Source organism: Suncus etruscus, chromosome 3, assembly GCF_024139225.1.
Source record: "Suncus etruscus isolate mSunEtr1 chromosome 3, mSunEtr1.pri.cur, whole genome shotgun sequence".
Lineage (NCBI taxonomy): Eukaryota > Metazoa > Chordata > Mammalia > Eulipotyphla > Soricidae > Suncus > Suncus etruscus.
The window spans coordinates 14,805,225-14,824,961 of NC_064850.1; the positions used below are offsets into that span (position 1 = coordinate 14,805,225).

Genomic DNA, 19,737 nt, shown 5'->3' on the forward strand with positions numbered 1-19,737 from the left:
TGAAACAGAGTTAAGATACTCTACTCTAGATATTCTACTCTACTAGGAAACAGATTGAAGATACTCTACTCTGAAACAAGAAAAGATACTCTCTTCTACTCTAGATACTCTACTTGGAAACAGAGTAAAGATACTCTACTCTACTCATATTCTCTGGAACAGCTCAGAGCAGGCCTAGGCCTGGGACAACATGGAAAAGCTGTTTTGGAGGAAGACGTATAGCTCCATGTCCCCACTTTAAAAATACAATGACACAGACTAAGAGAAAATAAGAGCTGTCTCAAGGCCTTCTTTGCATAGACCCAGGAGACCATAACTGGCCCCTGGTTTCAGAGACCAAGAGCATATCCATGGCAACAGAATAGTTTGAGAAGATTCAATGAAATGTGAATATGAAAACCAAAAGGGAATCACAGGTGCGGGGGTGGGGTGGGGGAGTTAACTAAGAGGTGACACCTTCACAAAATAGTTCCAGGGGTCCCCAAGTCATCCTAGAGGCTTAAATTTCCCTAAGAATTCCCTTAGGGAAAAAGCAATGCGTGAAAACAATGGCGATGCTTACCCATCTCCATAAGGCTGGTGAACCCTGGCAGTGCAGGGCTATTCCTTGGGCCTTTTCCCAGGTTGGGGGCACTGGAGGACCATTGTCTGTATCCATCGACCAGGGACTTGAGGCTTAGGAAGAGGATATGAAGAAACTGTTAGAGCAGCTTACCCTCCTTCCACTACCTTCATCTCTATGGGCTTGTAGAAATGCCTCTTGTCTGCATAGTTATACCAAAGCCCAAGAGCCTTGAAGTACAGGCAACAGACCTCACTAAGCCCACCCATTTCATTACCTAAAGGTGCACATGCTTGGGGGCTGGAGAGATAGCATGGAGGTAGGGCATTTGCCTTGCATGCAGAAAAATGGTGGTTCGAATCCCGGTATCCCATATGGTCCACCAAGCCTGCCAGGAGCTATTTCTGAGCATAGAGCCAGGAGTAACCCTTGAGCGCTGCTGGGTGTGACCCCCCCCAAAAAAAAAACAAACAAAAAAAGTGCACATGCTTGTGGGTGAGAAAAAAGCAGAATATGAACCCCATCTCCTTCCACTTCACACATGCTGCAAAAATGATTCAAAGGGCAGGTAGGCCTTTGAAGAGGGTAGAAGGAAAAAGAATGCTCAGCATCTGCTCGTGTCTTCCCCGAGCCCATCTTAAAACAGGGGCAAACACCCAGACCTTGGACCCAGAGCACAGGAAGTCAGAAACATGAGATGCAAGGACGTGCAGTGCAAGGCAAGCAGTGGGTGAAAGAGCTGGGCCACTCCACTCATACCATTCCACTCAACCTCTCTGAGGCTTAGGGCACACATGTGGGCTATTTTCAGATAACCCCTTTTTAAAAATAATCAAAATAACAACAATAATAGCAACAACAATCAACAAAGCCACAACATGTTAGTGCACTTTGGGACAAACCTATGTGTATGGCACAAAACACTAGACTCAAGCCCTGGTTCTATCTGAGAATGGAGAGGGAAAGGACAAAAGCTGACTTACCAGTCTCTACAATAAATTTACACAGTTTAGAGTTAAAGACTAAGCCCTCCAAAGACATCCTTCTAAGATGGGGGACATCAGAGCTCAGAAACACTGGTCTTTCTTTGAAAAATAATTGTGGTGAGCTTAGACTAAGGAACTGTAGACAATAATAGCTTCAGAGTTACCAGGATTATGATCAGAGATTGCTCTCATTTTAGGGCCAGAAAGAGTCATTTTGAAAAAGAATTCGCTCTTAGAGTCCCAGCCCATTTTTGGTTTTGGGGCTGCACCCGAATGATGTTCAAGAGTTATTCCTGATAGGTAGGACTATCTCAGCTGCTGGGAATCAAACCAGGGTCAGTCTTATGCAAGGCAAGCATCTACCTGCTTGTATTATTGCTCCTGCCCCAGAGCCCCAGTCTATTTTGAGAAGAAATAGAGGCCAATTTTCTCCCTAACCTCAGATATCTTGTTTTGAGTATTATCAGAAATACTCATGATTTGGGCTGGGGAGGTAGTACAGTGGTTAGGGTGCTTGCCTTGCATGAGGCTGATCCATATTTGATTCCTGGCCACAGAATCAGGAGTAAGCTCTGAGCAGAGACAAGTGTGGTCCCTAAAACAAAAACAAAACAAACAAAAAGGGAAATACTCAGTAATTCAAGTATATTCCAGCCATGACTGGTTTCAGCCAGAAGAGTCAGATAAATATGTGTATGCACATTGCTGACCCGAGAACCAGGAAATTTTTTTTTTTTTTTTTTGGTTTTTGGTTTTTGGGTCACACCCAGCAGCGTTCAGGGGTTACTCCTGGCTCCATGCTCAGAAATCGCTCCTGGCAGCCTCGGGGGACCATATGGGATGCCGGGATTCGAACCATCATCCTTCTGCATGCAAGGTAAATGCCTTATCTCCATGCTCTCTCCCCGGCCCCAGAACCAGGAATTTTTAATGCTCACTGAACTAAGAGAATGGGTAGGCTATCACATCCAGCAGCTCTAGACCAGGATATATAGATGAGCAAAGTCAAGAGAAGGGGCTAAAGAATGGAGGCTAGTTAGTACAGTCTTCCTGACCCTATGGAAGCCATGAACACCCCAACTATGGGAGTGGCCATCCCAAGTGAGGAAAGGGAGAGCCAGACAACACAGACTTTTCCCAAAGTGCACCATGGCAATGCTTTAAAAAATAAAGTTGGCACAATTCCGGCAATAATGAGGCTTGGTTCTGTAAGAATATGGACATGGAAGGGGGTATTATTGATGTATTTTATGGAAGGGTGAAGACTGGACTCACCCCAAGTGGAAATGTGGAGATTCTGATGGGACACTTAAGCCATTAGCTTTCTCACGTCTCTGAGGGGATCTTCAATGAATAAAGAGAAACAGTAGCAGGCAACAGTGGGGTACATTCAACTCACCCATTTGAGAATGCCACAGCTGGTCTGGTTAAAGAGCAAGTCACCTTCCCCTTGTCCACTAGCAGACAGCAAAGCCCACACCATGATAGATTGTCAACCAAATGGCCCTGCTTGAACTACCACAGGCCCAGTACATTTCAATGTGTGGTACCATCTTCCCTGAGCAGCCACAGAATGACTGTAGGGCTCTGTGAATTTACAGGTATCCAAGCTGTCTCCACATAGTGCCTGTATCCATGTGCTATCATAAGGTTCCTATATCTATGTGCTATTCTTCCAAAGGATAAGAGTTCACTTAACAGCACTTTATAAAGTGTTCACATAACATACTTCCTTTAGTCAATGGTAACTAAAATTAGAAATATTATCACAGACATGCAAACATTTTCTGATAACAAAGAAATCTTTCCTGAGACTGGAAGAAAGTACTTTTATTTCTCCAATATAAATAGAGATGGTGAAACATTAAGTCACATTATTTTGAACAGCTTCAAAAGTTTGTGAGGACAAATCTATGTAAGGGAGGAAGAAAATTCTGAAATGACTATTTTGTAACATGAGGGCCAGAGATATAGTGCCGGGTTTAAGGTGCTTGCTTGCATGAGACTGTTCCCGGCACAACATATGGTCTCCCAAGCATCACCATGAGTAACCCCTGTGCACAAAGCCAGAAATAAATCCTGAATAATACCAGGTATGGCTCCAACAGTACCACTTCTGAAAAAAAAAAAAACAAAAAAACCCACAATATTTTGTAACGTGAGCTAAGGAAAATTCACTGGCAAGATTAAAACAAACGAAAAACATGTTTAAATAAAGCAATACCACAGAAATCATTGGGATCCTAGACATTCTGGTATATGTGATCTAGAATCACACTGACACAGGAAATACTAAGGGATCCAGAATGATTGAGCTTCCAATCCCAACTCAACTCTTCTCTAGCCCAGAGTTCAAAGAATAATCTGAGGAATTTGCTTATCCTATAGAACTTAATAGAGCCAAGCAATTTTCCGAGTCCAGAGAGAGGATTTAATCACTGGATTCTCAAGTAGCTTAAGTACTTGTCCTACATATCAAGTGTTCTATTCTGTGGCTAGAGGGATAATATAGAGGCTAAGGTGCTTCCCTTGCATTCAACTACCCCAGTTGAAACCCCAGCACCACATGGCCTCCTGAACATCACTGGGAGTGACCCCTGCCTGAGCAAAGAGCCAGAAGGAGCCATTCAAGAACTCACTGTTGTGACCAAAGTCTCTCCAAATAAATAAAATAAATGTCTATTCTAGGTATTTAGCGATTTCTAAAGCCTAGCTTCAATGAGATCACCTTAGGAACCAAACTGTTATTTTCGCATTCCAAGGGGAAACAGATTTCAGACATGAAAAGTCGGTATTTGAACAGGTTCTACAGCTGGTTACAAATTCAAAACACCTATTAGCCCAATGTTCAACCTCAGAAGCTCTTTGGAAAGCCACTGAAAAGAGTGAAGGGGGAAATTGCTTATTTTCACACCTAAAAAGGCCAGGAAATAGGGTTCTGAGTTCTGAGACCAAGCACAATAAGAATAAACCCTGGGTTTATTCTTAAACGGAATTTGCATGAGCTACACAAAAGAATCAACATAGCTGACCTAACCCATATATTAGCTCAGCTCCCATAACCTCACAAACAGAAATCTATTTACTTCACGTTTACTCCAGGGAATCCACCCTGATTCACGGTCATCACACAGCTCGTATCGAGGCCATGAGCAGTCACTGATAAAGTCTTCACCATGACACTAATGGGAAGGGTCTGGCTCTAAAAGACTTGAACTTAGAAACTGGCCACAAGTCCCCAGTAAGAATATCCCAGAACAAAGATGTGCCCAGAGGGGTACTAAGGAGCATAAAGTTAGTCAGACCTATTCCACCTGTTCCTGCCCCCAATCAAGAAAACCCCATGATCTCTGTTCTTTCTTCTCTTTTCTCTCAAAGGTTGTTCTTTTTAGGGGAAAAATAGTGTAACAAGAATGAACACTCAAGCATAACTTCTCACAATGGCAAATGCCTGGTCCCTCCCTACTCTAAAGATGCCCCAAGGGTTGGCAAATGATGGTGGGCTAAATCCTTCCCACTGCCTACTTGTCTGAAGTTGTTCTGGAAACAGTAATGTTTGTCCATCTTCATATTGCCCATGGGCTGTGTCTGCTTTTTTGCCTGGCAGTGTGGTTAGGGAGTTACAACAGAGACTACCCACCCACATGGCCAGAAACACCCATCACCTGGCCCTTCATGTTGCCCTGGCCTAGGAGGCTGCAGGGAACAAGCAGAAACTCTGTTGTAAACTCTGTTGAAACTGTTGTAAAGATCAAGACGCCTGTTATGTCTCCGAGCATAGCAAAAACAATAGAAAAAAAGGTCTTGTAGTGAGTGTATTTTGTGTATTTTATGAAAATGGTAGCCTGTTCAATTACAGGTAAAAAAAGCTCTTACCCTTCATCTCCTGAAGCAAGGTCCTTCTGACCCAGTGTTCCAGGACCCCAAGTTCGTCCCTTCTTCTTGGGGACCCGCTTCTCGTCCTCCTCCCCTTCCTCTTTTGGGATGATGGAGCTCCGGCCCCAGGTTTTGCTGCATTCTCCTGGTGTCACTGTGAAAAATTAAAATTTGATGGATTGATCCCCCAAGTAGGCTCTATTACACCAGACAACAGGAAGACATGCACACACAAAGATACATACATGTACACACAAACCTACATATGCATATGCAAAATATGTTGTTACATACATACAAGAAAAGCATCATAATACAATATACATACAACAAAGCATCACATCTGTATGTGATGTACGTGCACACACAAATACACATGCAAACACTTGGAGCATCAGGAAAATTAAATTTCTTCAAAAACTCTGTGGCGACAGGGAATCTTCCAGGAAATATCAGTGAAGATCACCAATTCTTTAGCATTCTCCAAGTAGTAAACATGGAAACACCTCCTAGATTCTCATTAACTTCATGTAAAACTGAAGTTCAAACCAGCCAGACACCAGGTTCCAAGCAGGTCTGATTTAAAGAATTTGTCATGTTAGGTAGTACTGGATTAGGGAGCATAAAGGAGGAAGTCAGTAGGTGTGAAAAATAAGTAAAGGGCAAGGAAGATGTGGGATGGGAATTTTGGTGGGAAAGTGCTAAAAGGTATGTGAGAAATTTAGGATGATGGATAAGGAAGTGATTGTTAGAAATGGGGAAAGAAGAGCTCTAGAGAAAGGTGAGAGACGAGAGAAAAAACAGTCTTCTGTCATTGCTATATAGAGGGTGGGGAAGGCAGAGAGCCAAGATTGGGCTTATATCATAAAGTAGTTAACTGACGCATTACCCATAAAAGGGGATTGAGGGGATTGGGACTCAGTATGGAACGACAGAGTTAACTGCCTTCAGTGCCAGCCAGTTGAGACATGAAAAAGGGAACCCACTGCCATTTAATCTAATTTTTCCAGAAAAGACAAAAGTCTAGAAATTTTATGGTCGCTGTTTTAAAATAAAATCTCTTTAAATTAGGAGAATTATTTGTTCATGAACATGTAATTTCCTTTATGTAGATACTGTGGTAAAAGTAAAACAGGTCCAGGTTTCATCTACCCTAAAATATCTGGCAAGATTACTTAGGACCTACATTTTGACAAAGAGTTTCTTTATGGAGCATGAACAAGAGAAAAACAAAATACCCCAAAAAGAATAAAGAATTCTCAAAGCCAGCCTGTATCCATCCCAAAATGCCTTACAATTGAGTGAAGGCCCTTGTTCATAGCCACAATTCCCTGTGCTAATATGTGACTGAGTCAAAGTAGTGAAGGCAGTAGTAATTTTCATAGAGTGAGAGAAAGGGGAGGGCTGAGGGTTTGCATACATATGTGCATGTATAGACACACTGTTGAAGTGAAGTGACAGAAGTTATGAATGGAGTAAGCCTGGACTATCAGTGGTTGGACAGAGCAGGGGACAAGTGCCTTTAGTATATTCAGGACCCATAATTTGGGAAACAGTCTCACACTGGATGGCTCGAAGGCGAGGAATAATGGTGGGGCTTGCAGGAGGGCTGGCACAGCTGCTGATGAGACTCTTCCTTTTATCCATGGTAGGGGATGCCTGCACAGTGAACTTGTGCTGGAAATCTGCTTGAAAAAAACAAACCAAGGATATACATTAGAATTTCCCCCATCATCCAACTCAAGGATATTTCCTGGCAGGTCAAAGAGGCAGACCCAAGTATTCTGAGACGCTCCTGGAACAATCCAGGAAATGTTTGCTTTCAGACACTCATCTGTTTTTCGTTAGTTTGTTTTAAGGCCACACCCAGTGATGCTCATGGGTTACTCCTGGCTATGTACTCAGAAATCACCACTGGCTTGGAGGACCATATGGAATGCCAGAGATCAAACCGAGGTCTGTCCTGAGTCAGCTGTGTGCAAGGCAAACACCCTACCACTGTGTTATCACTCTGGCCCCAGATGCTCATCATTTTACAAAAGGCACATAGCAAGATGAAAGTAGAAGAATAATATATAATCAGAATGGATTGTATTCAATAGTTTGCAAGGAGCTGTCCATTTAACTGACTATATAGGCCTAGAGTGTATTATTTAAAATAGTTTAGAACAAGGTCATATGTAGAGCAAAATCTTCAGACCTCTAATCATTCTAGGACATACAACTAAGGAATCCATTAGTACATGGCCCTTTCCTCAAGGACCAAAGCAGGATGATGCTTTTGCTTCGTCGGCTTAGTGAGGGATGGGCCTCACTAAGTGCAGGTAGAACAGAGAAGTAAGTATGAAGGAGAACGTAGAAAAGGGAGGGAGTTGGAGCTACTAGCCCTGAGACTGATGAATGTAAAGGGAAGCCATATATAGAGAATATAAAATGCACATCTTTGAGCTTCTGTCTCATTTACCAGAGAGTCATAAGAAACAGCCCTTTGGGGCAAAAGAGATATTAGTGGGTAGGGTCTTTGCTTTGCATATGGTTAACTCAGATTTGATGTCCAGCATCCTATCTGGAGCCCACCAGGAGTAATCCCTGAGCACAGAGTCAGGAGTTATGCCTAAGCATCTCCAGGAGTGCCCCTCCACCAAAATAGTATGTTCCACTGTAGACTACCATGCAGAACTGCATAATAAGTACAAAGGAGTGAGTGGGAACACCCCCTTTCTGTGTGCTATACCCTAGTTAGCAATATACTTGCATAGGCTAGATGCTCAAGAGGGCTTAGACTGTTGTTGAGGGCAAAGAAGGAAACATGCAATGGTAAATTTGTTCTGAGAAAACATGCATGGAATGTCACTGAACAAGTTCCTAGCGCTTAACCACTACTAGTGCTTAAAACCAACAGTATGTCTGTTTCTTTTGATTCCTTTCACTTTTCTTACTCTTCCTCCTCCACCCCCTCCTCTTTCTCCTTCATCTTCTCCTCTTTTTTTCTTTTCTTTTTCTTTTTTCTTTTCTTTCTTTCTTATTTATTTATTTGTTTGTTTGTTTGTTTATTTATTTATTTATTGCCAGCACTGCTAGTGCTCAGGGCTTGCTCCTGGTTTTTTTTTTTTGGGGGGGGGTTGAATTTTTGGGTCACACTCAGCAGCGTTCAGGGGTTACTCCTGGCTCTATGCTCAGAAATCGCTCCTGGCAGGCTCAGGGGGCCATATGGGATGCCGGATTCGAACCACTGACCTTCTGCATGCAAGGCAAAACACTTTACCTCCATGCTATCTCTCCCGTCCCGCTCCTGGTTTTTTAAGCAAGAATCATTCCTAGCAGACTTAGGGAGGACCATATGGGATAACAACAATTGAACCTGGACCAGTCATATGTGAGGTAAATGCCCTACCCACTGAACTATCACTCTGGCCCAGTTTGTTTCACTTATGTTAAGTTCGTGTCCTAGGTTCATATCAATTCAGAATACAATAATTTTGTTTTCATCTTTCAACACACACTGAGCCCTTAATTCCTTACATACGTACAAGAAACATCACCAAGATTCTAACTGATAGTTTCATATTTCTTTTGCACATTTCCTAGGTTGTGTCACTGAAAAGGTACCTTTGTTCCAATGACATGTTTTGAAAGGTTACAAGTGAATAAAATGTGTATATATTAATCTTATTCTCAACGACACTAGTCAGACCTAATTTTCTTTTTTTCTTTTTTTGTTTTTTGGGGGTCATACCCGGCAGCACTCAGGGGTTATTCCTGGCTCTATGATCAGTAATCAGTCCTGGCAAGCTCGGGGGACCATATGGGATGCCGGGATTCAAACCACCATTTTTCTGCATGCAAGACAAATGCCCTACCTCCATGCTATCTCTCCAGCCCCAGACCTAATTTTCTAAAGACATCTAGATTGTTAGTCTGCAGAGTCATGAATTCTCTCGTCTCATACAACACATGCTGGACAACTTTGTCTCCTTTAGTTCTGCCTCAAGTGAGATGTGCCCAACGCCTATTTGAGTGAGCATTGTTCACAGCCTGGACGGTCCCTACTGCCTGTTTTTTAGTTTTGTTTTGTTTTTTGAGGAAGTTTGAGTCACATCTGGTGGTGCTCATATACTCCTGGCTCTGCACTCTGAGATCATTCCTCATAGACTCTATGTGGTACCAGGGATCAAACTTGGATAAGCTGCAAGCAAGGCAAGCTATCTTACCTGCTATACTATCTCTCCATCCTTCACATCCCACCCCCACTATCCCAGAGGCTGGGAGATGGCTTGAAGGGCTAGAGCACAAATTCTGCTGTTGGGAGCCCTACATTCAATCTCCCATTTTTCATGGACCTCTTAGCACTATCAGGTACCCCCCCAAAATTAATTCCTCTATTGTTTTGTTTTGGGCCACACCCAGTGACAATCAGGGGTTACTCCTGGCTCTGCACTCAGAAATCTCTCCTAGCAGGCTTGGGGGATCATATGGGATGCCAGGAACCAACCCAGGTCTGCCCCAGGTCAGTCATGTGCAAGGCTGATCACTGTGCTGAGCTATTATCACTCCAGCCCCAAAATAAATTCCTAAAGTGGAGTTTCATTCAAATAGACCAGACTTTCCAAGGAAGAAACTGACCCATCTGAAATGTTCTCTAATTTGAGATCTGGGGTTTCACGTGGCTGTGCTTAGTCTTGGCTCTCATAGATCCCTCCCCAGTCCTGGCTCTGCCCCATCCCCCTCAACCCCTACAGCAGATTGGTCACTGACCAGAGGGAAGGCTGATGCGGTTTCCATCCTTGAGCTTCAGCCGGCTCTTCCGGAACTTGCCCTTGCGTTTCTTCACCCGTGGCTTCTCCTGGCACAGCTGGTGGATGATGATGTTGAGCTCTCGCTCCAGGATGTCGATCTCACGCTCAGCCAGCTCCTGCTCCCGCCGCCGCAGCAGCTCCTCCTGGTTCTTCTGTTGCAGCGCAGCCCGGGTCAGCTCCTCTTCCCAGGTGCGAAGCTCCTGTGCAGTGGACAGAACCATCAGAGAGAAGAGTGGGTGCTCAGTCCACAGGGGAAAGAGAGGCATGAAAATTATGCTAAAATTCCACCATATTTCAAGGGGGCCTGCTAGTTAGCTGCTAAACAAACACCTGACACCTATTCGTGCTGAAAGGAAGACTCACAACAGTCACCTGAGGATGTCTAGAAACAGGGACCAACTGCCAGAGACAGGTAGCCCCAGGTACTCCTTCAGTATTGGTTAAAACTTCTTGTGAGAGGCCTTGCAAGTATCTGACTTTGGTTTATTTTATGTTTTGGTTTTTGGGCCACACCTGGTGACACTCAGGGGTTACTCCTGGCTATGTGCTCAGAAATTGCTCCTGGCTCTGAGGACCATGTGGGATGCTGGGGATCAAACCCAGGTCCGTCCTAGGTCAGCCAGGTGCAAGGCAAACACTCTATCGATGAGCTATCGCTCTGACCTCCTGACTTTGGTTTAATCCCTGACACCACATAGTCCCCTCAAGCATTGCCAAGTATGGCATTTAAGGCCCCAGCACTTCCTGGCTTGCCTGGTAAAATTCCCAGCACCTCCAGATCCAAGCAGTGTAGTGTTCTCAAACTCATGCTGAATTTCTGGTCTAATTAAGGTCAGTTGCTGATGTCCCTCATCCTGGACTTCCTGAACACTGCTTAGGAGGGCTCCCAACTCCCAAATAAATAAAAATTGCCCATAATTATGGAAAAATGAGGGTTTGGGTAGAAGACATAGCATGCATTTGAATTTTACAACCTTGGACTGATTTTATCCACACCCTCCTTCTACTATATAAAGGGATAAAAAGAAACAAAATAAAAATCAAAATAATGTGATCTACCTTCACATATGCCTTCTATAAATGAATCACCCTCCAGGTATAACTTAACATTCAAATAGGCATAAATTGATTTCCAGGGTGGCTGTTGAGAAGGCATATGAGGCCTAGTATGTGTTTGTGTGGTGAGTAAATTTGCTGAGGCAAGTGGTTTGAACTCTCATCAGATGGTAAAGGACAAGTCTTTGCCTGGGGAAGGCTTGATCACACAGCACAGGAGAAAGGGAACATTTCCTGCAATCTTTGCCAGGAACTCACTCTGGAACCAGACTTGCCTGCTGCTGTATCACACACCCTTGAAACTGTTCAATGAGCAGAAAGGATGTCACACCTCCTAGCAGGAGCATATCAAGGACAGTGATCACACTGGTCCAGAGAAGAGTTGAAGCCAAAATGCCCAAGGGGTAGAACTGGGACAAGGGCCCATCTGGAACCCTCATGCTGACCAGAATGCTCCCTTCTGTCCTGTGTGAGGTGAGCAGAACCTCTTCCCTACTTCTGCTTTTTCTTCTGCATGAATTTATAAATGAATACAGTACTGAATACCTTTGACAAGACTAAGGGAAACAAAATTAGAGAATAGAGGGCAAACAGCAAAGAGGATAAAGTCTGGGAATCTGATGTGAAGATCTAGAATCTAAACTGTTAACACTGGTTACCCTAGGTCACGGTGAAATGGTGACAGGTGAAGGAAACAACGAAAATTTAAGAATACTGTTCATGTCAACAACCCAAGAGAATCTTGTCTAAAAAAAGGAAGAAGGTTCTTCCACAGCAGCTTGAAAAACACTTTTGTGGTTGAAACTCAAAATGTACCCATGAGACAGCTTGTCATAAGACATCATTCTGGACTACAACCAGTTACTGTGTAAAGGAAATCTAGAACTAGAAAAGAACTCCATTCTGAGAATAACCTTTAGAAGCTGAGCCGTGAATAGAAAACAGAGACAAGATGGAAATAAAATATCTGATGCTGAGAAATTTTCATTCAACTTGTCCTCCATTCTCAGGAGAATATCAAAATAGGCACCAAAGTGATAGAAAAGAGAGAAACAAGAGGGAGGATTACCACCTTGAAAACTGTCTGGTATTTGGCAGATGCTCAGTAGTTTACTGAATAACTGTTGAATACAAAGTAAAGAGGAGATGGAAGACACTTTTCATAAATGCAATTCTTTATGGAAACAATAAATGCTTATCTAGTGCCTGAGAGATGGGCTTGAACTTGTGAACTTCTTATGGCAGAATGTCCCCTCAAGGAGTCATTGTTGTATGCCACCCAAATCTTTGGTTTCCTTGTCCTACTACTTTGTTTTCACAATTAGGAGGTAACAAAAAAATTATCACAAAATATGGAAGGGTAAGCAAGAATTTTCTTGTTTGGTTAATTAAGCTGCTAAATGTAAAAGCCAAAAAAAGTTGAAGCTACTGCTAACTTTTTGGAGACCTCCTGTCCTGTCTACTCTTTGTCTAAGGGATGATTTGGGTCTAAGCCCCTTCCTTTCAGGGTACTTGATCTTCAATCCAGACATCAATTCATGCCCAGAAGGAACCAAGCGGGAGAAAGAACTGAGTCCTGGGGCTGGAAGAGTCTGGTCCTACAGATCAAATTCTTGAAAGACCTTCAAACAAAGTAAATCCTGCTCGTGTGAAACTCTTGTCTGGGGATCAGCTTCATCTTCCACTTCAGTGACAAAGAGTAATAGCTCAGGGGCTGGAGCAATGGCGCAGCAATAGGACATTTGTCTTGCACACGGTTGACCCAGAACAAACCATGGTCCAATCCCCCAGTGTCCCATATGGTCCCCCAAGCCAGGAGCAATTTCTGAGTGCATAGCCAGGAGTAACCCCTGAGCATCACCTGGTGTGCCCCCCTCAAAAAAAGAGTAATAGCTCCACAGAGAAAGGGCTTTTACCCATCTTAGTCTCTCTTACCTAGTCCAACTGTAAGACTTATAAGAGAGACATTATGGTGGTTAAAAATAAGGTCTTTTGGGGCCGGAGAGATAGCATGGAGGTAAGGCATTTGCCTTTCATGCAGAAGGATGGTGGTTTGAATCCCGGCATCCCATATGGTCCCCTGTGCCTGCCAGGAGTGATTTCTTAGTAACTCCTGAGCACTGCCAGGTGTGACCCCCCCCCAAAAAAAAAATGGTCTTTTGGGGCCGGAGAGATAGCATGGAGGTAAGGCATTTGCCTTACATGCAGAAGGTCAGTGGTTAGAATCCCGGCATACTATATGGTCCCCTGAGCCTGCAGGCGCAATTTCTGAGTGTAGAGCCAGGAGTAACCCTTGAGCGCTACCAGGTGTGACCTCAAACCACCCTATTCCGCAAAAAAAAAAAAAAAAAAAAAAAAAGGTCTTAAGGGGCCGGAGAGATAACAAGGATACGGTGTTTGCCTTGCACACAGCTGATCCAGGACGGACAGTGGTTCAAATTCCGGCATGCCATATGGACCCCCATGCCTGCCAGGAGCGATTTCTGAGCACAGAGCCATGAGTAACCCCTGAGTGCCACCTGGTATAACCCAAAAACCAAAATAAATAAATAAATAAATAAATAAATAAATAAATAAATAAGGACTTTATAACAAACTGGCTGAATTATGTCCTCAGTCAACTCTTGTGTATCAGATGGAAAATGTAGTGAAGAGCTGCATCACAGGGTTGTATTAAATAGGACAACTATTAACCTATATAAGATTACATAAGAATGTACCTGACTTAAAACTGTAGGATGCATAGTAAAATGGCTATAAATGTTATTATGGGAATGGGGCTGGAGAGATAGCATGGAGATAAGGCGCTTGCCTTGCATGCAGAAGGTTGGTGGTTCAACTCCCGACATCCCAATGGTCCCCCGAGCCTACCAGGGGTGATTTCTGAGCGTAGAGCCAGGAGTAACCCTGAGTACTGCCGGGTGTGACCCAAAAACAAAAAAAAATGTTATTATGGGAATGAACTTAACTTTTCCTAGTAATTATTTACTGACAAAACCTAACTTTGATTTTCGTTTTCCTTACTGACCTTTAATATCATTATAAAAATGGGCCGGGCAGTGGCGCTAGAGGTAAGGTGCCTGCCTTGCCTGCGCTAGCCTTAGACGGACCTCGGTTCGATCCCCCGATGTCCCATATGGTCCCCCAAGCCAGGAGTGACTTCTAAGCACATAGACAGGAGTAACCCCTGAGCGTCACTGGGTGTGGCCCAAAAACCAAAAAAAAAAAAAAATCATTATAAATAAGAGCCAGTGAATTATCACTCTAATAAGGGATTAATGTTTGGGGAGATAGCTCAAAGGGCTGGAGCACATGCTTTGCATGTAGGAACCCCATTCCCAAGAACTGTAAGATTCATACATAAAAATATCTCATCAGATCTTTATTTTATTTTGGTGTGGGAGGGGGTCAGCAATGCTCACCACTATAACATCAATGCCTCATTCTTTTATTCTGGGAAGGAGAACACATCCAGTGGTGCTCAGGGTTTACTCCTAACAGTGCTCAGAAACTATATATTTTCCAGGGATGGAGCCAGATTACATGCAAGGCAAGTACCTTAACCCTGTGCTTCACTAGCCTTACAAGTGAAAGAGCATGGGAGTCATACAGACACAAACCATTTTAGCTACTAAGTTGTTTTTTTTTTTTTGGGGGGGGGGCTATGTGCCCAGTACTTCTGGAGCTACTAAGGTCAATTTGGCAGTGATTAGTAGGTCAAGTGGTGTTGGAGAATGAGCCCATGGTTTAATACTTGCTCCAGTCCTTAGCTATCTTCCTAGTCCCAACATTAGCTATCATTATCATCCTATTATGCCAAATTCCTATGGTGGGAGCAGGGATAAAGAGAAACCCAGTCTTTGGACAAGCTTCAAGGCCCCTTCAGTAGCCCCAGGCGCTTCTCTAACTACAGAATGAGCAACATGGCCATCTTTTTTTTTTTTTTTTTTTTTTTTTGGTTTTTTTGGGCCACACCCGGTGACGCTCAGGGGTTACTCCTGGCTATGCGCTCAGAAGTCGCTCCTGGCTTGGGGGACCATATGGGACGCCGGGGGATCGAACCGCGGTCCGTCTCCTAGGCTAGCGCAGGTAAGGCAGGCACCTTACCTTGAGAGCCACCGCCCGGCCCCAACATGGCCATCTTTGACCATTCACATGCTGGCCACCAGCCAGACACCAGGTGTCCAGAGAAAAGGGCCACCAACACAAAAAAGCAGATCTTTTATGGGCTATGTCTGAACTATCTTGCTGGTTTAGGGGCTGAACTCTTCCTCACCAAACTATGAGAAAAAAGTACTCCACAATTTCAGATCTGAAGTTATTTCAAGCTCAAATGCTATTTCTGGTCCTGTTGCCAATGTACACTGGTAGGATATTCTGATAACTGTTCTCAGGTTGAAGGATCCCTCTATCAGGTGCCTCTCCAGCCTAGAACCTTTTCTCTTCTCTAGGACCTTCTCATCTTTTCAGTGGACAGGGCAGGACAGTTGTTGCTGCTACCTGCTCATTGGACCTCTTCTGGTCTAGATGCTGAAACATCTCCGGAAGGAGAGCTGGGACCTAAGACTCCTCCCACTTATTCCTGCCACCTCTTCACAGAAAGAAAATACAAGTGTCATTGCATAGCACACCTGAGGCATGGAGATCTCACTCCCAAATACCCCGGCAGGTAAGTGCTAAGATAGAACAAACCAAACAGGGAGAGGCTCACCTGAGAATCAGCCCAGAGGTCACAGTAGGGAAGACTCCACCAATTCGAAAGGGCCTTATCTCTGTCTCTTCTTACCTTTTCCTTAGCCCTGAGTTGGTCAAACATCTCCTGAATCTCATGTTTCCAGTCATCCTGCAGGCAGTGGAAGGAATCCTTGGGCATTTCAAAGAAACCAGACTCCTCGATGGTAGTTAGCTGGTCTAGGATATTTGTGAAGGATGGTCGGGAATGGGGGTCAGGATTCCAGCAATCTGTGTTGAACATGTGAGCCAATGTGACATTCAGGAGATCATGTTATCTCAGAAGCCAGAACACAACCTTTCATTGTCTCTTTACAAAAACAGATTACAATGTAGGTAACCTCAAACTGGACACAGGAACTCGAGCAAGCTGCCAACACCATCTTAACAGAGTGGAACTGAAAGTTAAAAGCAATAGTTCTGCTTTCATTCATCCAATTCTGACTACTGATTTAGCATAAAAAAGCAAGTCCAGGCCCACGGAGATAGCTCAAGGACTGTAGCCCATGCTCTGCATATAGGAGGCCCAGGTTCCACCCCCAGCTTGACATGATTCTAAGAGCAAAGCCAGGAACAACACCCAAGTTCCAACCTAGGAGTTGTCCTGAGCACTGCCAGGAGTGGTCCCAAACAGCAATACCAACTAAACAAAAATGGAAAAAGAAAGGAAGTCCAAAGTATCTTTTTGGGTCAAGGGCAATCACCAGTTTCCCAATTACTAGAAAACACATTGCTGATGTAGAGAAACTGCATCCCAGGTTAACATCAATAAAAGAGCTATCCTGCCCCTACCCCCTCATCCTCCACATACACTACAGGCTGATAAGAAGGCAAAGAGAAAAAGGACTGAATGTGAGTTTGGAAAGGTCAGTGTTTTTTTTACTCTCGGATCAGCCACTAATTAAATGAAGTGGCTGCTTCTTTGTGCTTTGGGTTTTTTGCAAAATCTTTTGCAAAATTCTGGGTCTTGCCAGGTGCCTTTCAGCATGCCATTCTTTCAGATGTTCTCTATCTATATGCCATGCACTGAGACACCAGACATAAGCTCTCTCCCTAGCCCCAAATTTAGCTATTATCATCTTACTGTGCCCAAATGAGCTCGCTATCTTTCTTATTTTGCACTAAAAGAAGTATTTGGGAATACTGGGCAACAGGATTTCTTTACTGACTAAGTTCTACATCTGGGGTGGTGGTGGTGATGGTGAATGGAAGAGACCTATCTGAGGTCTCAGTGTGGTAGGATAAAGATGCACCTTGAAGCAGCTCTTTCAACTGCCCACAGGACTCTTTCTGAGTCTCCTCTTTCAGTAGCTGATTCTGCAGAATTTCCCCAAACCCGCTGAGGTAAATGGTTACTTTAGTTCAGACCAAGGATCACTTACCTTCCATAAGTTTGGCAAATGGTTCTGGGCAGGTAGAAGGGATGGGAAGGGCGAGTTTGTTCATGGCCACTCCATAAGCTACTGCTAAGCCATCAATTCCTCGAAAGGGCACCTCACCGGTCAGTAGCTCCCAAAGCAGCACCCCATAGCTAAGGAGAAGAAATAAGAGAGTAACCATATAAGGAACCATGGGGGCAACTTCACTAAAAGAGTATGTGAGATTTTGCTGAGCATCCTATATTTTCCCCAACATGCAGAAAGACTAACAGATCAGATATTCCAATAGCTACATTAACATGAAAAGAGATCCAGAAGGCAATACCTCTGAGGTCAAGCGCCCTGGCTTTAGTCCACTTTCCCAACTTCCCTGGCCCTTTGTCAAGGGCAGTAATACTACAATCTCATGGGCTGTCATGAAAAAAAAATTTTTTTTTTCGTTTGTGGGCCATATCCAATCACTCCTGGCTCTGTGATCAGAAATTACTCTTGGCAGACTTGGGGAACCCCTTGAGATAACAGGGATCAAACCTGGGTTGACCACACGTAAGGCAAATCCTACCTGCTGTGCTATATTACTCTGGCCCCTGCCATGAAATTAAATGTATGTTCTAGCCAAGGCTCAACAGTCACAGTTACTGTGTTCTCATTGATAATGCCATAAGCCAAGAGAAAAGAGAAAAGGTAGCCTTCCAGGAATAATTTTTTTTGGGGGGCCACACCCGTTTGATGCTCAGGGGTTACTCCTGGCTAAGTGCTCAGAAATCGCCCCTGGCTTGGGGGGACCATATGGGATGCCGGGGGATCGAACCGCGGTCCTTCCTTGGCTAGCGCTTGCAAGGCAGACACCTTACCTCTAGGCGCCACCTCACCGGCCCCAGCAGCCTCCCAAGAATAAATTATTTGGGCCCGGAGAGATAGCACAGTGGCGTTTGCCTTGCAAGCAACAGATCCAGGACCAAAGGTGGTTGGTTCGAATCCCAGTGTCCCATATGGTCCCCCGTGCCTGCCAGGAGCTATTTCTGAGTAGACAGCCAGGAGTAACCCCTGAGCACCGCCAAGTGTGACCCAAAAACCAAAAAAAAAAAAAAAAAAAAAAAAAGAATAAATTATTTTAAAAAAAAACAATATTTATTTACTGCTTCATTGATTGGTTTCTGGCCACACCCAGTGGATCTGAGGGGTCCTTCCTGGCTCTGTACTCAGAAATCACCCCTGGCAGGCTGGGGGACTATATGGGATGCCAGGAATCAAATCATGTCCCTCAGGGCCAGAGAGATAGCACAGCAGTAAGGCGTTTGCCTTGCAAGCAGCTGATCCAGGATAGACGGTGGTTTGAATCCCGGCATCCCATATGGTCCTCTGTGCCTGCCAGGAGCGATTTCTGGGCACAAAGCCAGGAGTAACCCCTGAGTACCGCTAGGTATGACCCAAAAACGAAACAAAAAAATCATGTCCCTTTCGGGTCACCGCATGCAAGGCAAACACCCTATTGCTCCAGAATAAATTCTTTATTTACAAATTTCTTTGTGTTTTAAGAAAACTTCAGGAGGCTAAAGAGGTAATGGAGAGATTTAGGCACTTATCTTTCATGTGGCTGATGTGGTTTGATCTCTGGCATTGTAAATAGTCCCCCTTACACTTCTAGAAGTAAGCCCTTAGTATACTTGAATGTGGCCAAAAGTCTTCAATGCATGGCTGTGATTACAGTTAAGTTTTAGACAGAGAAGGAAGGAAGGGAAGATGAAAAAAGGAAGGAAGGGAGAGTGGGAGAAAAAAGAGGAAGGAGAGAAAAAGAAAAGGAAGGAAGGAAGTAATAAATAGAAAGAAAGAAAAAGAAAGAAGAGAAAGAAAGAAAAAGAAGAAAGAAAGAAAGAAAGAAAGAAGGAAAGAAAGAAAGAAAGAAAGAAAGAAAGAAAGAAAGAAAGAAAGAAAGAAAGAAAGAAAGAAAGAAAGAAAGAAAGAAAGAAAGAAAGAAAGAAAGAAAGAAAGAAAGAAAAAGAAAGAAAGAAAGAAAAAAGAAAAAAGAGAAAGAAAGAAAAAGAAGAAAGAAAAAGAAAGAAAGAAGAAAGAAAGAAAGAAAGAAAGAAAGAAAGAAAGAAAGAAAGAAAGAAAGAAAGAAAGATTTATCTTTTTTTGTTGTTGTTTTTTTGGGGTTTTTTTGTTTTGCTTTTTTGTTTTGGGGCCACACCCGGCAGTGCTCAGGGGTCACTCCTGGCTGTCTGCTCAGAAATAGCTCCTGGCAGGCACGGGGGACCATATGGGATGCCGGGATTCGAACCAACCACCTTTGGTCCTGGATCAGCTGCTTGCAAGGCAAACGCCACTGTGCTATCTCTCCGGGCCCATGA

General features: G+C 43.8%; 1 protein-coding gene across 1 annotated transcript in view; it reads right to left on the reverse strand.

Annotated features, from left to right (window-relative positions):
- The window catches only part of MAP3K9 (mitogen-activated protein kinase kinase kinase 9), a 92,134-nt gene that overhangs the window by 3,249 nt on the left and 69,148 nt on the right, over positions 1-19,737 (reverse strand). Inside the window, exons 4-10 of the mRNA XM_049770536.1 lie at positions 17,390-17,538; positions 16,063-16,238; positions 10,180-10,420; positions 6,987-7,109; positions 5,425-5,578; positions 2,824-2,892; positions 563-675 (exon numbers count right to left, since the gene is read on the reverse strand). Of these exons, the coding sequence (XP_049626493.1) occupies positions 563-675; positions 2,824-2,892; positions 5,425-5,578; positions 6,987-7,109; positions 10,180-10,420; positions 16,063-16,238; positions 17,390-17,538 (1,025 nt within the window). The remainder of the gene's footprint in view (positions 1-562; positions 676-2,823; positions 2,893-5,424; positions 5,579-6,986; positions 7,110-10,179; positions 10,421-16,062; positions 16,239-17,389; positions 17,539-19,737) is intronic.